Genomic DNA, 21,219 nt, shown 5'->3' with positions numbered 1-21,219 from the left:
TATCTCACTGTGGTTTTGATTTGTATTTTACTGATGAGTGTGATGTTCAGCAACTTTTCATGTGTCTTTTGGCCATCTGCATGTCTTCTTTGGAGAAATGCCTGTTCATGTCTTCTGCCCATTTCTTCAAAGGATTATTTTTTGGGGTGCTGAGTTTGATAAGTTCTTTATAGATTTTGGCTACTAATCCTTTATCAGATATGTCTTTGATATGAGTGCCTCATACACCAAGTGTAATATGGCTTTAGTAAAAACAGCTTGAAAAAAGAAAATCTAGACATTTAAGAAGTTTACTGATTATGGTTCTATAGTCCAGGAGCAACTTGTTCATATAGAACCTAAAGTATTCTCAAGTTAGGTTCAAGTATTCTTTCTCTTATACTTCATCAGATTAAATTTCTGAGTAGCTCGTGGTGTGAAGCCTTTTTACTTTTTTTAAACCTTCTGATTAGTGTGCCAGTACTTGTGAAGCTATTTTATCATGTTCTAGCTGGTGATTTGGTGCTTTATTTATCCCCATTTTTAAATAAAAACTAATTCCCTATTTCCTTGTAAAACATTAATTTTTTTGATATTTATTCAGGGACTTTTGCCTATTTTCTTTTTTATAAACTTGAGATCTCTGTGTGTCCGTGTGCATGAAGGAGTGCAGGGATTTAGTTAAAGCTGCTTGGTCATTTATCATTGTTAGACTCACCCTCATTCGGTGGAGACGGCTGATGAGAAAAAGCAGTGAGGCCTTCCTTGTCTTTTATTGATCTCTGTGGAACTTTGACCCAGTACAGAAACTGGGTACAGCGAGAAAGCCAGAATTAAAAACAATTTATTATTGTTGTTTATATGAAATCTACATGTTAACACAACTGCATGAGTCAGGATGGTACAAATAATTTTAATCATTTCCAGCCGTGTAATCCAGAGTTCTGTTGTGGCCCATTTCCTCTCTCCCTCCTCCTGTTGTCTTTTTATTGTGATAGGAATACCTAACATGAGATCAATTCTCTTAACAAAATAATTAAGTGGACAATACAGTATTGTTAACTATGGGAAATGTGGAGTTGCCCCATTTCTTTTTAATTTGTATGTGATGTAAAGTGACATCTAACAAAACTATATATATGTTACATATTTTATATATATATATATACCTTCTACAGTAGAGAACTGGTCAGAATAACAGTTCCATTGACAGATGATGTTGTTTAATAGATCTAGCATCAGATTATTAATAGATCATTACTTTTACTGAGAAAATTTGCTTCTATGTAATTTCAGTTATTGATCTTAATTCAGCCTTCTTGAGTGTCACACAGTAACTTCTCTTTCTACATGAGGGCTCTTCAGCTATTTATCAGACAGCCTGTTTTCCTTGATGTTTTTCTTCTGTTAACTTCTTCAGCCTTTTTCTGAATGAAGCAGTTCATAGACCTGTATGCCTCTCTGGATATACTCCCATTTATCAATATCCTTTCTAGAACAGTAGTTTAAAAAGTATTTCAGATATTAGTGGAGTAGTGGAAAAGTATAGGGTATAGTTCTTATATTTTGGAATTATACGTGCTTGTACATGTTTTATTTGTATTAACTTTTCTGTAACTTTTTACTCTCATTTTCTTTTTATTAATTTAGTTCTTCCAGGGAATTACTGGATACATTAATTTGTTAAGCTACATTTGTAGCAGGTGTTGATATTTTAAGTCAACTGCATGTATTAATCACTTCCTCTGAGTAGCTGTTCCTTACCACACAGTCTGTAGTGTCTCCTGCAGCCTGTTTCTCTCCACTCGTAAGACCAGGGACCACAACTCTTATTTCCACTCACTCTGTCGTCTATGTCCAGCACTGAGCCTGCCATATAGGGGGTACTTCACATATGAAAGAAAAAGCACCGTGATTATTCATTTCCTTCACACCTTCCTAGAATCAGAACCCTTGACATACTTGTTGACACCAAGTTGCTAGAATTCTGGTTGTATGGATAAGATAGACTCTTTTGAACATTGACACAGCTGGAAAATGGTTGCAGGCATGGGAAAGAGGGGACACTACAAGGCCTTGGGTTAAAATCCAAGGATCTTTGGGATGCTGTGCCAAGAAATTTGCATTGAAGAGTTGATACAAATTTAAATATTTGAGAAAAGCAGTTTTGGAAGGAGTATAAAAATTGGGAGATTGGGTAATTAAGTTTTGAATATGTTGATACGTAGGAGGAAGTTTCCTCTGTACTGATGGGATTCGTATTTGTCAAAAACTGACTGTCTTGGGATGCCTGGGTGGCTCAGTCAGTTAAGCATCTGACCCCGGGATCCAGCACCGCGCCTCCCTCCTTCTAGGGAAATCTTCTTCTCCCTCCTCTCCCTCTACCCCACGTCGGCATACTCTCTTTCACGCGTACTCTCTCTCATGTGCTCTCTGGCAAATAAAATCTTTATAAAAAAAAAAACCTAAAAACTACCTAAGGGAAAATTCTAAAAAAATGCAAACATACCTTGAATATTTTTTTTAAAAAATATGTAGTGTACTTTTATTTAGCAATCTTTTGATGTAGGATTGAATGAAAAATGCACAGTCAACATCATACTTAGTAGTGAAAAACTGAAGGATTATGGCCCTTTTTTTGAGTATTACAGTTCAGAATTGTCTTTTTACATATACGAAATAGACCTCTTATTTCCGGTTTCTATTTCTTATAAGTCAGAATTTAAAGATACCTGCAAAGGAATCTGAATGAAGAATCCTACTAGATTTAAAAATATTTTCCCTTCCATTTAACAGTAACTCATGGCTTACTTGATTCAGTAGCCTTGATTAGAGCTTGCTTTATTGGGTCTTTCTGAAATATCGAATTTAGAAGAAAACCAAAACAACAACAACAAAAAAACCCTGAAATGTTTTATTTTGTATATGTTGATTGGCATAATATTTAATTTTTAAAAATTTCTTAAAAGATAAACGGATCATAAAGGGAAGAAAAGAATAGACTTAAAGCGTACAGCCCAGACTTCTGGTTATCCCCAGTATCCATTGTCCCTCAGTATTTATTTTCTAGAATATGGCCACACAGCAAGGAGCCAAGTGAGGCCAGGAGGCTAGATTCTGCTCCTGGGGATGTGAGTGGAAATGATGGTTACATTTTTTGAGTTAACACACTTGAAAGGAAAGAGTGTTTCCTCCACTTCCCTTGCTTGTTCTCCCTCCCACTGTCTGCAAAGTTTGTGTACAGGTGGGATCACAGACAGACAACCACACTGAGTTGGAAGCCTGTGAAGTTGTGAAGATGGCAGAGTAGTAAGGCGAAAAGGCACTTGGGCTCCTAACATTATCACGCTGACTGTGACCTCTGAACTGCCTATGTTTGGACTGCTATGTGAAGGAGAGGTGCCATTCTTTTTCTTATTTAGATCACTTCCTTTGCCTGAACCAAAATATTTTGGAATACTTTAAACCCCAAGCACCCACCTCCCTGTGGCAACCTTCAGTTTGTTCTCTGTGGTTTAAAATTTATTTCTTGGAGGGTATGTGTGTGTGTGTGTATGTGTATGTGGCTGTTTCATTTCAGTTCCAGAGATAAGTGAAGTTAAATTATTTGTCTTTCTCTGACTTATTTTGCTTAGCATTATACTCTCTAGGTCTATCCATGATGTTGCAAATAGCAAGATTTTATTCTTTTCTATAGCTGAATAAAATATTCCATTCCATTCCAACATACCAGCTCTTCTCCATTCATCTGTTGATGTATGCTTAGGCTGTGTCCATAGTTTGACTATTGTAAATAACGCTGCAAGAAGCATAGAGGTGCTTGTATCCTTTTGAATTAGTTTTTTTTTTTGGGGGGGGGGGGGGTGTAAATACCTAGTAGTGTGATTAATGGATCATAGGGTAGTTTTATTTTTAAAAATTTTGTGGGGGGACCTGCACACTCTTCCACAGTGGCTGCACTGGTTTACATTCCCATCAGTAATGCACAAAGCTTCTTTGTTCTCCACATCCTCACCAACATTTGTTGTTTCTTGTGTTTTTTTTATTTTATCCATTCTGACAGGTAAGAGATGATATCTCATTGTGGTGTTGATTTGCATTTCCCTGATGATGAGTGATGTTGAGCATCTTTTCATGTGTCTGTTGGCCATTTGTAAGTCTCCTTGGGAGAAATGTCTGTCCACGTCTTCTGCCCTTTTTTAATTGGATTACATGTTTTTTGGATATTGAGTTGTATAAATTCTTTGTGTATTTTGGATGCTAGCCCTCTATTGGATATGTCATTTGCAGATATCGTCTCCCATTCAGTAGGTTGCTTTTTAGTTGCGTTGATGGTTTTCTTCACTGTGCAGAAACTTTTATTTTGATGTAGTCCCAGTAGGTTATTTGCTTTTATTTCCCTTGCCTCGGGAGACCTATCTAGAAAAATGTTGCTACGGTCTATGGTCAGAGAATAGTGCTTGTGCTCTCTTCAAGGATTTTTATGTTTTCAGATCTCACACTTACGTCTTCAACCCATATCGAGTTTATTTTTGTGTTTGGTGAAAGAAGTTGTCTAGTTTCCTTCTTTGGCATTTACCTGTTTAGTTTCTCAACACCATTTGATGAAGGGAATGTCTTTTTCCTATTGTGTGGTCATTTGTCCATTGTCAAAGGTTAATTGACCATATAACTTTGGGTTTATTTCTAGGTTTTTCTATTCTATTCCATTCCACCAAAAGCATGGTGTCACACAGAAATGATTTAATCTGAGTTGGTGAAAATAGAAAAATAGAATGGTAGTATATGCATCCGATTACTTGAGGGAAGTGTTTAAAGTGGTGAGAGAATGACCTTAGTTCACATCAGGTGTGTAACACATGGTCATCCAAGTCCCTTTGATAATTCTTCAGAGCAGGCTGTGGATGGTAGGTAAAATTTGGGGTGGATACAGGAGAAAGTATAATATCCATGTCTCCTTCTAAATATGATTAGAAACCTTACTTACGTATTAATAGTGAGGGTTACAGGAGTTAATGTACACCATTTTTGTTTTAATTTAGCCAAAAATCAACTCACCTCCTGCTGAACTCCTACCTACTGATTAGTAGAGAAAATTACAAAATGTTCAACATTGCTTAAGCCTTAGTCCAATCAGATTATTTAAATAGCCCATTTATTTTTAATTGAATTATTATTAGCATACAATGTTACATTAGTTTCAGATGTACAACCTAGATTTGTCAATTCTGTACATTGCTGGGCCGTCACCACAATAAGTGTGGTCATCATACAGTGTTGTTACAGTATTGTTGACTATATTCCTTATGCTGTATTGTTCATTTCCATGACTTACTCATTTTATAACTGGAAGTTTGTATCTCTTAATGCCCTTTTCCTATTTCATCCATGCCTCCCCTTCCCCCCACCCCGCAACCACCAGTTTGTTTTCTGTATTCATGAGTCTATTTGTTTTTTTGTTTGGTTGGTTTTTATTTTTGTTTTTCTGATTTCTCATATAAGTGAAATCATATTAGCGTTTCGCTCTCTGACTTATTCCACTTAGCATAACATCCTCTAGGTCCATCTATGTTGCAAATGGCAAAATTTCTTTCTTTTTGATGGTTGAGTAAACAGCCCATTTATGTAGTTTCCAGAAGAAAATCTTTTATCATTTGCCATCCTACACTCCTGGCTGTTATCCCTAATTGGTATGGGGGGGGGGGGTCAGTGTGTGAGAGGGAAGAAGGGGCAGAGTGACTTACTCCAACTCATTGTAGCAGGTCCAGAGTCTTAGATGTGCTATGCTCTGCCTCTTCTGGTCTTGAACACAGTGGCTCTTACCTAGGTGGTCCTGGCAGCACAGTTGAAGTGTCTCGTGCTATTAATCATGGCTTGCGGAGAGCCCTCCTGCTTGAGCTGCCTCTAAGTGTGGCCTGATAATCTGTCACCTAAGTCTCTCTAGGGTTGTGGTTATCCCGCCTGCCATATGGGCCATCTGTTAAACCCAGTGTCTGTCATCTTAGTTCCCACACTCCTGAAAATTGGAAGTACCTTGGTCGGAAAGGCTCAGCCTCAGATACTTCCCTCCCTAAACATGATGTGGTCATTTTTAGTCTCCATGTTGGTAAGGGGCTCTAGTTAGGATAAAGTAGGGGAAGATAGGGATGGTCATGAAAGTTTTGTTAATAAAAGTAATTTGCTGTGATTAGATTGTGAGATTTATATGCATGAGTGATGATAAGGGAATGTGGGTTTGAAGCAAATGAGATTCAAAAAGATAATTTTATTCAGATTTGATCATGAGAGAGATATGACCAAGTTTTTCTAAATAAATTGCACAATTTTAAGTCAGTGTTATAGACAACATAAAAATTCGGAAATTACAGAAATATTTGAAGTATAAAATTGCCTAAGATACAAGTATTTAATGCTATACCTCTTTAAATGTTCTTTTCGCACTAGCTGGCCAGTTAGCTCAGTTGGTTAGACCGTGGCACTAATAAATACATTTTTTGCGTGAATATATATTTACATATAGCTTAAAAAGGTATGTTTGGTTTTCCTCAAATAAATTGTTTTATTTGTCAATTAATTTTAATTCATTATGCGTTAGATCTATGTTTTGATACTCTTTTATCACTGATATTTTTCCCTATTCTGTACTTTGCCTTTCCACTTCATTATGGTGATTTAAAAAAAAAAAATGTTTGTAGGTTTGGGGACTTCTTTGTTTGGTTTATATATATATACTTATATGTTTGCTTATATATTTAAACCTAAACAAATTTTAAAAAATTTATGTCAGTATAAAGTCAAGCTCTGTACCAAAGAAACCTAATCTGACCATGGCCTAATGAAGATGGATGCTTATTCCTTCCAGGTAACAAATCTGAGGTTAAGTCGTGTTGAGGTGCTCTCCTTATATAGGCATTCAGGGACCCAAGTTTCTTCTTTCTTGTTGCCCCAGCATTGTCTTAATCCATATAGTTAGAACAAGACCACAGACATATCTAATTTCTGGCTCATACAAAGGATCAGGAGAGAGATGCCAAGGCTGCATTTTCCTTTTATACACGTCATATGCTCTGATGGGAAATGTGGTGATGTTATACCTAGCAGCAAGTAAGGATGGAAAATACGGTCTTTAGCTGTCATGTTCTCAGCTAGTACTCCTGTTACAATAGAAGAGAACCTGTTTTAATGGGCAATCACAAGCTCCCACCACACTTTCTTTTTTCTTTGCAGTCCAGAATTCTCCCTTTCCGTAGTTCATGGATATATTGCTACATTTTGTCATACTTTCTTCATGGTGTATTTCCTTCCTGCCTGCCAGAAAATGTGTTTATTGTATTCCTGCCATATGCTAAGTATAGGAGAAAGCTTTGGGGATATTGTGGTAAAAAAAAAAAAATCACTGGGGGTGCCTGGATGGCTCAGTTGGTTAAGCATCTGACTTTGTCTGGGGATCCTGGGTTGGGAAGGCTCCCTGCTCAGCGGGAGTCAGCTTCTCCCTCTCCCTCTGCCCCTCCTCTGCCGCTCCCTCCACATCTTCCCCTCTCTCTGCTGTCCCCTCACTGCTCAGGCTCACTGTCTCAAATAAATAAACTCTTAAAAGCAAAACAGGGCTTTCTTTCTTCATAGCTTATAGTTCAGTACCTGTGAGAGACATTAAATCAGCGATTCTAGGACCCTGGGGTCTCTGAGACCATTTTCATAATAATACTAAGATGTTGCTTGCTTTTGTAATTGTGTTGTCCTTTGCTATGATAGTGCCAAAATACTAATCAGTTAGACTACCAAGTCAAGTCAGTGGACCTAAATTGTACCAGCAGTCTTTGTAGTCTTCACTACTATGCACTTGTGATAAAAAATGCTAAAGTTGTAAAAATCAGTATTTTTATGAAATCATGACCATTAGGTAATGTCCGTGTAATACATGGTGTAACCAAACAGGAAGTGTGCCCAAAGGACTTTGCCATGTTCCAAAGCATGTTGATTATCTTGAGGAAAAACAGTTGTGTGGTTGCTTGAGTTGTGATTTGAACTAGTTGCTCTTTTCTTGGAATACCACTTAGACTTGAAAGGAATTATGGTTAGCCCTAACTTTGGGATTTGGCAGAGTTAGTTTGTCACTTCAAAGAAAACAGCTAACAGTGTTAGTTGCCAATAATAAAATTAGAGATTTTGAGCAAAAAATTTTTTTGAAATTAAAAAAATGTGTCCCTGGCACTGAGAGCCTGATCTCTTCCCAAGATCTAGACTCTTTTCTGATGAAATTACAGGTAATATTAAAAAGGTAATTAAGGGTGCGTGGGTGGCTCAGTTGGTTGAGTGACTGCCTTCAGCTCAGGTCATGATCCCGGATTTCTGGGATCGAGTCCCACGTGAGGCTCCCAGCTCCTTAGGGAGTCTGCTTCTCCCTCTGACCTCCTCCTCTCTCGTGCTCTCTCTCACTCATTCTCTCTCAATAAAAATAAAAATCTTTAAAAAAAAGTAATTAAATAAATACATATACTATAGGTAATATATATTCTTCTTACTATGTCATTACCATTTTGTATTGAAAATACATCAATGTTGAGTTCTGCAGAGCTCAGCGAACTAATTTCCAAATCAGACATGGGTAAAATACCTATCCAAGTACAAGGGAGATGTGTGAACTTTAAACTCTCAGAACTATGAACAGTTCATAGAAATACATTATTAACCAGTCTTTAAGCTACCCTTTTCAAATTTTGATATAGAATCGAAGAAGACTATCCACAGTCATCTATACATGCTATGAAATTGCTCTTTCCTTTTCTAACTACACAATTATGTGAAAACAGATTTTCTTTATATACTTCAACCAAAGTAGTAAGTAATTGCACCATATTAAATGCAGAGGTATATATTAGAATAGAGAAGCCAGGTTCCTTTTAATAAACTGTGTGCAGAAATGTAAGACAATATTGCTTACCTCACATTTGAGGGGAGGAGGAAGATACAGTTAGTTTATGTTTTTTATAGGTAGTCAACAATTAACTGACTACAGTTACTCTGATCACTAATCAAGAAAAAAATGTGACCCTTCTTGGGGTTCCTGGGTGGCTCGGTTGGTTATGTAACTACCTTTGGCTCGGGTCATGATCCCAGCCAGGGTCCTCTGGTTGAGCCATTCTATGGAACCTCTTACAAGCACGAAAGCCTTAGGAATTAGTTTTATTGAGAGTTAACAATGAGAAGGTTGGCCATTTGGGGAGTCTAAATTTTGGTGTTTATAGTCATTATCCAGTTATCGTTATATCCTAGAATGCCAGATATGCCCCATAAATATGTATATATTTACTTAAATAAATTCAGAGCTTTTTGTAGGTAAGTAAAAAGGATTTTTAGGCTATGACCCCTGTTGAGGAATAAAATTAGAAACAAAATCTTCTCCCAACCTAGAAATCCTCCTTGTAAACATATCAGAGGGGAAAAAAACAAGAACAGAAACAAAACAACAACAAAAAAAACACTTGTTTTTGAATAAGCATTGAACCAGAGTGTGGTGTATATTACAGGCAGTGCACTAAGATCTTGCAAAGACAGGAATCTCCTCCCCTTATACAGCTAAACGATACAACGTACTATATACATATTTTCAAGTTAGACCTAACTAGTCCTTAAGAGGCTTGACACCTTATGCACACAGTTCATTGGGTAGATCATTGGGGTTAGCTAATTGGCCTTGTCTGAAGGAGAAACATGTCTCTTATGTTTATGACATGAGGTAGTTTTGCATCTTAGAGCAAGGCACCCATCCAAGTTAGACCCCTACCCTTCCACAGAAGCTGGGAGATAGGGGTGCTGTCTTCTTTGATGTTCACATTTCAAAGAAGTGGCTCCCAATCTCTTAAGAAGGATGTTTTGGGTTATAAAGCTGACCCCCCCCCCACAAAAAAAGCCTATTTGTTTTCTAAAATATGTGCACACACACATTTGAAAGAGAGGGAAAGTATTTACAATTATAATTTTTCTCAAGTAAATGTTCTAAGGACAGGGAGGGGAGGGTTATCTTTCCCCTTACTTTCAACAGGTTTAATTAAGCCTCATATTTTTAATTTATACTTGCTTCTGTCTTTATTGCTTCTGTCGTAAATATAAGGACCTTATATAAGGACCTTATAAGGACCTTAATCTTGTTGATTGTGTGGCTGCAGTGTGATAAACAAAAGTGACTTCACATGTAATTTGGTTTTATTCCAGTTTGAATTAAATTATGCTGTAGCTTTATTCACTGTAAAAATTTGAAGTTGTTAAATTCCATATAACATTTAGGATTCCTTAAAAGTAGAGTTGGTAGCCCAGGAATTCAGAATAAGATAATGAAATTGCCATCTTAATAGCTGAATAGCCTCTGATATTGGGCAGCTGAAATCCTGAAGCCAGGAGAATTGGATGAAGAACCTTCTTGGGGGGGTGGTAATTTGTTTTCTGAGGTCAGAGGTACTTTGTTTTTAAACTGTTTGCAGTTAAAAGTTTAGATTTCCTATACTGCTCCTCAACAAAATCAGGGGCAGACACTATTTGATTATTATTTTTTAAATGGCAAATTATGTAATTCTAGTCTAGAATTAAAATCTATCTAACCAAGTTTCCTTTACTTGGATACTGTTTGTGTTTTGGTTCCTTCCCCCTACTTGTCCTTACTTGATGTGTTTCCCTTTCCCGAATCTCTTTGTTGACCCTCAACCGCCAGGAGTTGCTTCTTGGTGTTACCATGGTGATGCTCTCTGACTTTCCACCATCTGTCTGTGCATTACCATCAGAACTCTGCTTCATACTCCTGCTGAGCTTACTCTTTGCCCTCAGAGAAGTAGTTTTCTATTAGCCACTTCCTCCTTAGAGAGAGATCTGAAGGAGCAGTGGGAGGGGGTTGTGCCTGGATGGTGCAGTCAGTTGGGCATCCCACTCTTGGTTTCAGCTGAGGTCATGATCTCATGGTCATGAAATCAAGCCCTGTGTTGGGCTGCACACTGAGCAAAGAGTCTGCTGGAGATTCTCCTTCACTCTCTGCCCCTCCTGCTTATGCTTGCCCTCTCTCTGTCTCTCTCTGAAATAAATAAATTTTTAAAAAGAGAGAGGCCAAGGGGCCTTTTTGGTGATCCCACCTTTAACTTTATAGCGCATTAGCTTACTAGTCTACCATGACTATATTGTACACATTCTTGCCCTTTGGGAGTAAAATCTCCCTTCCTAGTACTCTGAAGTCTTTCTCATTTGACAGTGACCAGCTTGTTCACAGTTACTCTGTAGATGATTTAGTCACCTTGACCAGCCTGATGTTGTGACCACAGTGGCCACACACTTTGCTCTTTTCATACATGTTCTATATTCCTTGTTTCTCCTTGAGAGAAGGGTGCTTCCAACCCTTTTTAATGCCACTTCTGGATTTAAGGGGAAAACACTACTGTCTAATTGAGTATTACTAGTAAAATTCACTTTTTTCCTTTCCCCTGCCTGTCCACTAGGTCTGAGATTATTTCTTCCTCCTCCTCTTCTTTTTTTTCAAATAATATTGCTTCCTGTCAGTGTCTCAAACATGATTATACTGAGATTTTTGAGAATGACCTTTAACTCTTTCCTGTAGGCTGTGTGGAAAGAATACCAGTATTTAGTATATTAGAACCCTGATCATGTAGCATTTCTGATTTTCCTATTAGGAGTCTCTGCATGGAAGTGAGAATTGAAAACTAATTACATGAAATTGCTAAGCTTTTAAACTCTTCAGCATTTCTGCCTCTAGGATATCTGTTCCTCAAAGAGCACCTTGTGACTAGCAAATAAATTAGGTAAAAATCCAATTAATAATACTCCCATTCTCAATCTTTAATGTTAAAGAGATTTGAGGATATTTTGCATCACAGGCCATTGACTTAAGATGGTCATTGCAAAGAAAGCTAAGTGTCCCTGCTATCAATTATTTTAAGAGATGTGAAGTGTATTAGAACATAAAGATAATGTCAGGAAATTTTCTTTTCTTATTAAAATTCTTATCTGTATACATAGTTGAACTGGTAGTTGGGTTTTTTTTTTTTTTTTTCTTTTTTTCACTATTTCTGATTTTACCCCATTTGGCTCTCAGACCTAACTGGCTTATATCATGTGAGCCTTTCTGGGCCTTTCAGTTGTTGACCTGTTTCACTGAAAGAACGATCCTTGGGTGGCTTTTCATCAGAGCTCACTATACCAATGGAATCCCCACTTCTGTGTGTGGTTACAGGGATCTAGAAGGTCTCATCATCACAGCATGGTTGCTGCTGACTTAGTGTACATTTCCGTAGAAACCAAGAGGGCCTTCGTCAAGATAGCTCCTGCGGCAGACTACCTAGGACATGTTAGTTGGGTGGATCTCTCTTGCATGAGAGAAATGTGTGAGCCACAATGGCTACAGTGGTGCTTTTCACAGAGCCAAGTACACTGTTGTTGATTAATAAATAATGGGTTGTTTATCTTGGAATTGTTTTTATTGGCAGATGCCCTGAAACATTCAAAGGCTGTCTGTAAATGAAGAATGCCCTCATTGTTTATTCAGCTCCTGCTTTTCTACTTAATGTGCTGGTATCTTGGGAAAATTTCTTGAATATCAAGTCACAAGTAAAATTTAAGCAGCTTTACCCGCCCCAGATTTTCAAATAGGCCATTTAACAATGACTTGTTCTCATATACCTCTGATGATTTGGGATTGTGTGTGTGTGTGTGTTGTGTGTGTGTAGCTAGAGGGGATGGGATGAAGGGAACGAAGCCCAGAAGTTTGCTCTCTGATTGTAACAGGCACAAGTAGCTTAAATAAATTTATGTACATTTCTGGTTGATTTTGTGTCTAGCACAAGTTAGCTGCTGAGAATTCAAGAATTCAAGAAATATTGCAGAATTCAAGAAACATGTGCAGAGTGAGGGGCAGCAGGGATCCTTGGGGGAGTGGGTCAGGAAAAGGTGGTTGATGAAGGGGTAAATTCATGGTTGATGGAGGATAAGCAGGGTGGCAAGAAGCAGCAGCAGAGCAAATTAAATTTTGGCAGGGGAAACAGAATGTTTGAAGGTTTGTGGTGTGATCACAGTAGGTGTTCTTGGAACTGTAAGGTATTCGGTCCTGCTGGATATGGGGCCCAGATAATATAAATCCTGGCTGTGTCTCTGAAACCGTGATAAATACCTCTATGATAAGTAGCCCTGGCCAAAGACAACACGAAGGCAAGTGATGGACTTGTTGTATTTTCTTTGTTTTGTGTCCTGTGCTCAGATGTTCTCTGCTTCTGGCTATCGGAAGGAGCCTGACAAGTAATTGATATAATGTGATACGTGAAGACTAGTTACTGTTAAATGTGAAGGATAGGACGGCTCTCCCTTTACAAAGGGCCATTTGATTGGTAATATTTTTATGTTATGGTGGCATAATTCTAGGGACCCAGACTGTGAAGAGACCTTGCATATGTAGAAAGGGAAGGAGTGTTTTGAAAATGGTTTATGACTTGGGTGATAGGGAGGCTAGAAGAATGTGGGGGAGACACTTCTGTCCTACATCCCGTTGCATCCCCCATGCTAGCCAGTTATGTCGGCTGTTTGTTAGAGGTTTAATGATGCTGGTTGGACATATATTGCATGAGACACAGCTGTTGCAACATAATATTTTTCAATTATTCGTTATATGGCTTCTTGGCACCACTGCCCTCCACTTCATTCTTAGGAAGAAGCAAAGGTTAAAATTAGGATAACTGACCAAACAAAAAATCTTTCAAGACAGAGCAAAATTTTGAATAAAACTAATTTATAGTACTTTAAGTTATAGAAGATTGAATTTTTTAATGGTTTAGAGAATGCACACATCAATAAAAGCCTTTTTTTTTCAGTTAAGTTGAAGTATTGTGAAGTAATAAACTGATGGGACCCTTTTTGAGTTTTTCCATATGTTATATGTTAAAGATTGTTTTGATATAGGGACTCCAGGGTGGCTTAGTCAGTTGGGCGTCTGGCTCTTGGTTTTGGCTCAGGTCATGATCTCATGGGTTGTGGGATTGAGCCCCGTATTAGGCTCTTCACTCAGTGGGGATTGTTCTTTTTTTTTTTTTTAAGATTTTATTTATTTATTTGACAGAGAGAGATCACAAGCAGGCAGAGAGGCAGGCAGAGAGAGGAGGAAGCAGGCTCCCCGCTGAGCATAGAGCCTGATGCGGGGCTCGATCCCAGGACCCTGAGATCACGACCTGAGCCGAAGGCAGCGGCTTAACCACTGAGCCACCCAGGAGCCCCTCAGTGGGGATTGTTCTTGAGGATTTTGTCCTTCTGCCCCTCCCTGCACACAGACACACAGACACACACACACACACTCTCTCTCTCTCTTTCTCCCTCTCTCTCTCCCTTTCCTTTTCTTTCTCAAACGAATAAATAAATCCTTTAAAAAAAAAAGTTTGTTTTGATATACAATAAAATTTAGCTGTAAGACAGAGAAGATGTGTGTGTGCGTGTACACACTCATTAATGTGCTGTGTTGAGGGGGTTGGATATGTGCAAGTGATGAAGTTAGAAATCCTTTATTTTACTTTTTTTTAGGTGCCGGTGAATCTGGGAAAAGTACAATTGTGAAGCAAATGAAGTAAGTAGATTGAAAACATTAAATTTGTTTTTTATGTTTAACTGTACCCTTCCATCAAAGGAAGTAAGTGTTGTTTTGCCTTTTTTTTTTTTTCCCTTTTGTCCCATTAGAATTATCCACGAAGCTGGTTATTCGGAGGAGGAATGTAAACAGTACAAAGCAGTGGTCTACAGCAACACCATCCAGTCGATCATTGCCATCATCAGGGCCATGGGGAGGTTGAAGATCGACTTTGGTGACTCAGCTCGGGCGGTGAGTTGTTAAATTCATTATAACAGGCCTGATGAGTGGCCAGAATAACTTACATGATAATACCAAACTATGTAACACAGATTTATTTACTGTGTCAAGACCATTTTATAAAAGGAGTCAAAAGGTTTGTAGTGAGTGAAGTGAGTCAGAAGCTTTAGAAGTGATAACCCAAGAATCTATAGCATTGTGTAATCTCTTTATACCTAGAATTGTTTCTTATCCATCAGATGATTTGGACAACTCAATAACCAGTGCAGTATTTTCTATGTAATGTGTGATACTGGGTACTCCTGTATCTCCATAGTGATTCTTGGTAGTTACTGCTGAGTTTAATGCTGACTCTTCAGAATTTGTTTTCATAATCTGAAATGCTGAAACGATCTAATTATTTGTATTTATGCCCAGCTTAAAAAGCAGTCTAATCTCCTATAATGAAAATGGTATAAAATCTTGCCTGTCTTTTGAATAGGAAAATATTGGCTGTTAGAAAACGTGGATCAGGATTTTGGAGTTAAAGGGATGGGAACCTTAGGAGAAAAGCTAGTTCCACCCCTTTATTTGATCAGTAAAAACACTGGAACCTGACATGACAGAAAGATTGTCATATGGTTAGTGGGAATGGGGCACCAGGCTGGCACTTCCTCATTTGGTCCAGTAACTCATTTTACATTTGATTGCAGCTTCCCTGGTCTAGTCCTTCTGACACTTTTTTCTTCATTTCACTCCTCCCATTTGTTTGCTTAATCTATTATTTAAAGTTTTATTACTTGTGTGTGGTTTTTTTTTCTTCGCTGATTTATTTTTAATAACTAATAAAACTTAACCCTTCCACAAACCATACCTGAAATTCTAGCTTAAATTTTGATTTTTTGGGGGTACAGAGTAGGTATCTTATTGCTATTACTTTTTTTTTATAGTCCCTTGTATTTTATGTATTCAGTATGTATGTGTATGTGTGCATGTGTGTGCATGCTTGCTGTCTCCCTGCTAATACTAGGAGGAGTTTCTGTATTGAGACTGTAACTTTTCCTTTTTGTCTTCATAGTGTCTGGTAGAAAAAAAAAATTTTTTTTTTAACTTTGAGACTCAATTTGTTCTTAATAGGAAAAAAATAAAAGCATTATGAGAAAAGATATTGGGGAAATTTAAAATAACCCTTTTTTTAATATAAGTTACTCTTAACATTTCTTTGTCAGTTATTGATCCATATTAATTTACTAAACTTTATCTTTTTTTTTTTTTTTAAAGATTTTATTTATTTATTTGACAGAGAGAGATCACAAGTAGACAAAGAGGCAGGCAGAGAGAGAGAGAGGGAAGCAGGCTCCCCGCTGAGCAGAGAGCCCGACTCGGGCCTCGATCCCAGGACCCTGAGATCATGACCTGAGCCGAAGGCAGAGGCTTAATCCACTGAGCCACCCAGGCGCCCTAAGCTTTATCTTTTAAACAAAAATTTAAAAACTTAGTATACTGAATTAAAATGTTCAGGCAGATTTCAAGATTATTTTGAATAAGAATTCATTACCATATAATCTTCTTTTCTGGAAGAGGATTTGATCATATTCAGACATTTCTGCCTAATCTACTGTTCATAGAATTGTTTCTTTTTTTTATCTTTGATTGATTCCCTAATCATTGATTCATTCAGCAAATGCTTTTTGAGCTCTTAATCCTACAGTGGACTACCACCTTGAAGAAGAAATGGATATAGATTGTACTTCATGCCAGTTCAGTTATGGTGATTTAAATCGTCCATCCCAACACATAGATGGCATTCTACATTTAGATGTTATATGTGATTATTAGTTCGGTTTTGTAGCCTCCCATTTTCTGAGGAAACTGAAGGGCCAGTGCAAGCAGTATTTTGTGGAGTCTCTTTATTTCCTGTTTTTCTCTCAAGGGCTGAAGGACAGAATTGACTGGGAATAACTGCTCTGTTGCCACAGACTTCAAAAAAATATATTTATTTATTTTTTACTGGTTTTCTGATGCTTTGAAATCTACATGTGGTACTTCTTTTCTCCTCTTTGTTTCACTTAGTGGCAGTTTGAGTCACTCTTCTTAGACTCTCTGGCTGTAGCCTAGTAACTGTTTGCCTCCTACCTTCAGACTCTTCCTTCTGTTTGCTTTAGCCATTGTTACTAACTCCTTCACACAGATGTCTTCGTGCTCTCACATTGCTTTTGATGGTCTGCCCATGTCTTTTTTTGTTTTCATTTTAATTCTTTAAAGATTTTATTTATTTATTTGAGAGAGAGAGAGTGAGAGAGAGCATGAGAGGGGAGAAGGTCAGAGGAAGAAAGCTCGAGGTGGAGCTGGGAGCCTGATGCAGGACTCGATCCTGGGACTCTGGGATCATGACCTGAGCCGAAGGCAGTTGCTTAACCAACTGAGCCACCCAGGCAACCCGCCCCATGTCTGCTTGTGTTGCCTTGCATCTGATTAAGCCTTAAAATACTTGCAGACTTTTGGAATTGTGCTAAGAAGTAACAGAGATGCACTAAACATGGCCTAGACTTGAGGAAGGGACATGAAGCTGGATATTGAAACGTGTAAGACTTTCCTAGACAAAAACAAAGAAAATGCATTCCATAAATAAGAAACAGTATAGTGAAAGGCTGAATATATTTCTGTTTCTAAAGTACCAGATCTTGGAACTGTTATCCCTGAATTGGAGGATAACCGTATATTTAATTTTGATGGGAACCACAGATGTCCTTTCAGAAAGAAAGCGACATGAATAATCTTTTCTAACAACTGTGCATCAGTGTTTACCAGAGTCTTGCCAACTTAGATATTAGCTGCACTCTAATTTTTAATATCTCGTGCCTGAAAAGTATTGTCTTCCTTTGTTTCTTTTTTAATTTTTATTTTCCTGACTGTTGGTGAGATGGGAAATCTTTACTTTCTCTCTTTCTTCTGTGAATTCCTCTTAGTATTTTTCTCTCAGTGCTGTTAAATTACTTGTTCTTTTTACATTCATTCTCTTTAATATATTTATGTATTTAATTTATATTTTAAAATTGTATATTTAATATATTTTTTTAGTTTTTTGAAATAGTAGTTATGCTGTTTTAAAACTTAATTTTTTTTTGCAATCAATTCTGACTTCTCTGTTTGTAGCATAGATTTCGTTCAAGTTATAGTTATTTTCCAAACTACTCTTACTTTTCTAGAATGTTTATTGTTTTATTCTTTAGATTTATCACTTCACCCATCTGGAAATGTTATTTGTGTCTCTTGGTAGGTGGGACCTAAGTGTATTTTACAATCTGATCATCCCTTGCCTTATAGCCATTTATTAAATATTCCATTCCTCAGTGACTTGAAAATGCTGCTTTAGCATCAAATTGGATGTGTTTCTGAACTCCATTTTTCCCTTATTGATGTATTTTTTTTTCCAGATTGGTCACTTATTGATTACTTTGCCTTTATAAGTTTCTTTCATTATAATAATTTGGAAATGGGCACCTAGGTGTCTCAGTTGGCTAAGCGTCTGCCTTTGGCTCAGGTCATGATACCGGGGTTCCTGGGATTGAGTTCGGCATCGGGCTCCCTGCTTAGCAGGGTGTGTGCTTCTCCTTCTACCCCCTCCCCCTGCTTGTAATCTCTCTCACTCACTCTCTAATAATAAATTAAAAATCTTTAAAAAAAAAAAAACCAATATAGAAATAATAACATTCAGCTGAGAGGGTTGTGAGGCACAAGGACATAATAAACATCAAGCATTTACCACATGCCTTTGTCATAATAGATGCTCTTTAAATGTTTGTTGCTACTGTTTTTGCCATTTGTAATTATTATGCAACTGTCATTCTTGGCAGAATCAGTTTATTTTAGTTCCTGTTGTCTCATAGGGTTAATTGGTATTTGGCAGGTAAGAGCACTTATCCCATTGTTCTTTTACCAAAGTGTGAAGGTGATTATGCATTTCTCTTCCAGGTGAACTAGAGAATCAACTTAATGCCCCACCTCCCTGATGTAGCAAAACAAAAAAGTCTGTTGGTATCTTGATTGGGATTACACTTTAGTGTGTAGGTTAATTTGATGAGAATTAACTAAAAAGATGTAAAATTTTCAGAGATGGTGACTAATTTGCTGTGGAATACTTCATATTTGGAAGTTTTCAGATTTGCAAAGCAGATTACACATTAGTTACTTAAAATCAGAGGAAACAAAATTGTTTTCTGGGATGGCATAGAGTGATCAGATTTCATGCTGATTATCCTCTCAAAACTCTCAGAATGAGTGTCTGTGGATGATAAATTATTGTTTCTAATAATGTGAAGTTAGGGAGGCATTAGGGAGGGGCCTGTTAGCATTTCTTGGGCGCTGCACCATTTAAGACAGTGCTTCTCTAAGTGTGGTTCATGAATCCGTGTCCACAAGCATGCACATGAGATGAATTCTGAAATTAAGGGTAAGCACTTCAATTTATAGTGATTGGCAGAGTAATTTATATGCTAACTTTGATAGTTTAAAAAAATGGATTTATATTTTATGTGGCATAAATTTTATTTTTCTAATACTAATAGTTCTGAGATAGTTGGGAAATAAAACACAGGACTGGTCCTTTGTCACATATAGTTTAAGAAGAACTTACTTGAAATAATTCAAGTACTTACTTGAAATAAAATATCTTAATATTTAAGATATAAGGAGCAGAAAACCTTGCTTGAATTGACTGAAATTTTGAGCACCCTTTTCCCCCAGGCTTCAGCATGCTCCCACATAATGGCCGCTTTTCTGTTTCTCTAATTTTGTAGTTTATTTCATTAGTTAGTTTCTGTCTCTCTGCCTGCATTGCCAGATTGCCTTTGAGAAAAGTTGTGTCAATTTACTGTCTTGTCCCATTTACTAGAGTGCCTTTTCGTAGCCCCCTAAACCAACATTTAGAAGTCTTATCGTCAAAAAATATTGGCTAATTTATTAGTAAATCTTATCTCAATTTAATTTGCATTTTCAATTTTTAGTAAATTGCACAATTTTCTGTCTCTTTATTAATTGTATTTTTCTATCTTTGCGTCAGTGACCTATTTTATGCCTTACTCATTTATCTCTTGGAGTCTTCTTGTTTTGATGATCTGTGTATGTGTTGTTTATGTGTTACATGTTTATATGTTGTTTGTGTGTACATAATGTGTTAATCCTTTGTCCACTAATAGAAATTTTCTCTCACGTTTTGCTTACTGCCTTTAATCTTAATGGTGTTTGGTTTTTAAATCTTGTTCTGTTTAATTTGTTCTTGTGTTTAAATCTCGAAAATCTCAAAGATTTACTAAATAATCATTTTAAATGTTTTTAGGGAGTCAGTTTTAACATTACTCTTGTATTTATCCTATAATCACTCCAAAACGTTTTATGCATAGGGTTGAGAACTACATTATTTCTTTTTTTGTCTTCAGATGGCTATTTAGTTAGTAGAGTTTTTTTGTTTGTTTTTCTTTTGTTTTTTTATAATCATACCCTTTCCTACTAATTTATCTTGCCACCTATATCATATAATAAGTTCAGATTTGGGATTTTTTCCTCCCTATTGATCTGCTTTAATACCAGAGTGTTCTTCTATATACTTATCCTAGTTTATTTCTACTTGTTATTTTTCCAGATAGATTTTTTAATTAGTTTTTTGTTCTGGCTTATGTTTGAGAACTAAGAGGTTGTTACAGGATTATAGTATTTTTCATTCTAAGGAATACTGATTTATGTATGGGGCAAAGTAGAATTAACCTTCATTTGAAATACAATATGTGCCTCTCCAGCACTGTATTTTTCTATTTCCCTCAATTCATATATTAGGTAGCACATGTTTTTATATCTCTTTTGATAGCAGGTTCTATTGTCCATCCAAGAAACACTAAAACATTGTTTATTTTATTAACTTGAAAATAAAAAGTAGACATATTTATGATTCATAAATATGTGTATAAAAGTTATATTTGTCTAACATTTATTGTAATCTCCTTTCTTGATATAAAGAAGCTCATGCTCACTACAATTTAGTAAAATTTTGCTCTCTGCAATTTAGTTAAAATTAACTGAGATTATTTTATTTTTAGGCTCCCCCCACCCTGTTAAGTAGTGCTATGGGAAAAAAGAAGAATGACTTCTTATTTCCTTGCTTCAGTCATTTTAACTTTGATTACATTTGTGTTTCTAGGTGGGGAAATGTTTTAAATTTGTTTATTTCTTAAAGCAGTTCTTTTTTTTTTTTTAAGATCTTTATTTGAGAGAGAGAGCAAGCATGTGTGTCAGTGAGAGTTGGGGGAGGGGCAGAAGGAGAGGGAGAGAGAGAATCTCAAGTAGACTCCCTGCTGAGTGTGGAGACCCGTGGGGGTCTTGATCTTACCACCCTGAGATCATGACCTGAGCTGAAACCAAGCATTGGC

At 36.9% G+C, this 21,219-nt stretch overlaps 1 protein-coding gene across 2 annotated transcripts in view; it reads left to right on the top strand.

The window, feature by feature from the left end:
* Positions 1–21,219, top strand: part of GNAI1 (G protein subunit alpha i1) — an 82,937-nt gene that overhangs the window by 38,719 nt on the left and 22,999 nt on the right. For both annotated transcript variants that reach the window (XM_059396957.1, XM_059396958.1), the window contains exons 3-4: positions 14,536–14,578; positions 14,689–14,830. In XM_059396957.1, coding sequence (XP_059252940.1) covers positions 14,536–14,578; positions 14,689–14,830 — 185 coding nt within the window. The remainder of the gene's footprint in view (positions 1–14,535; positions 14,579–14,688; positions 14,831–21,219) is intronic.

The sequence above is a fragment of the Mustela nigripes genome, chromosome 4 (genome assembly GCF_022355385.1).
Source record: "Mustela nigripes isolate SB6536 chromosome 4, MUSNIG.SB6536, whole genome shotgun sequence".
Lineage (NCBI taxonomy): Eukaryota > Metazoa > Chordata > Mammalia > Carnivora > Mustelidae > Mustela > Mustela nigripes.
Note: the sequence above shows the minus strand (reverse complement) of the source record. Positions and strands in the feature narration are given on the sequence as shown.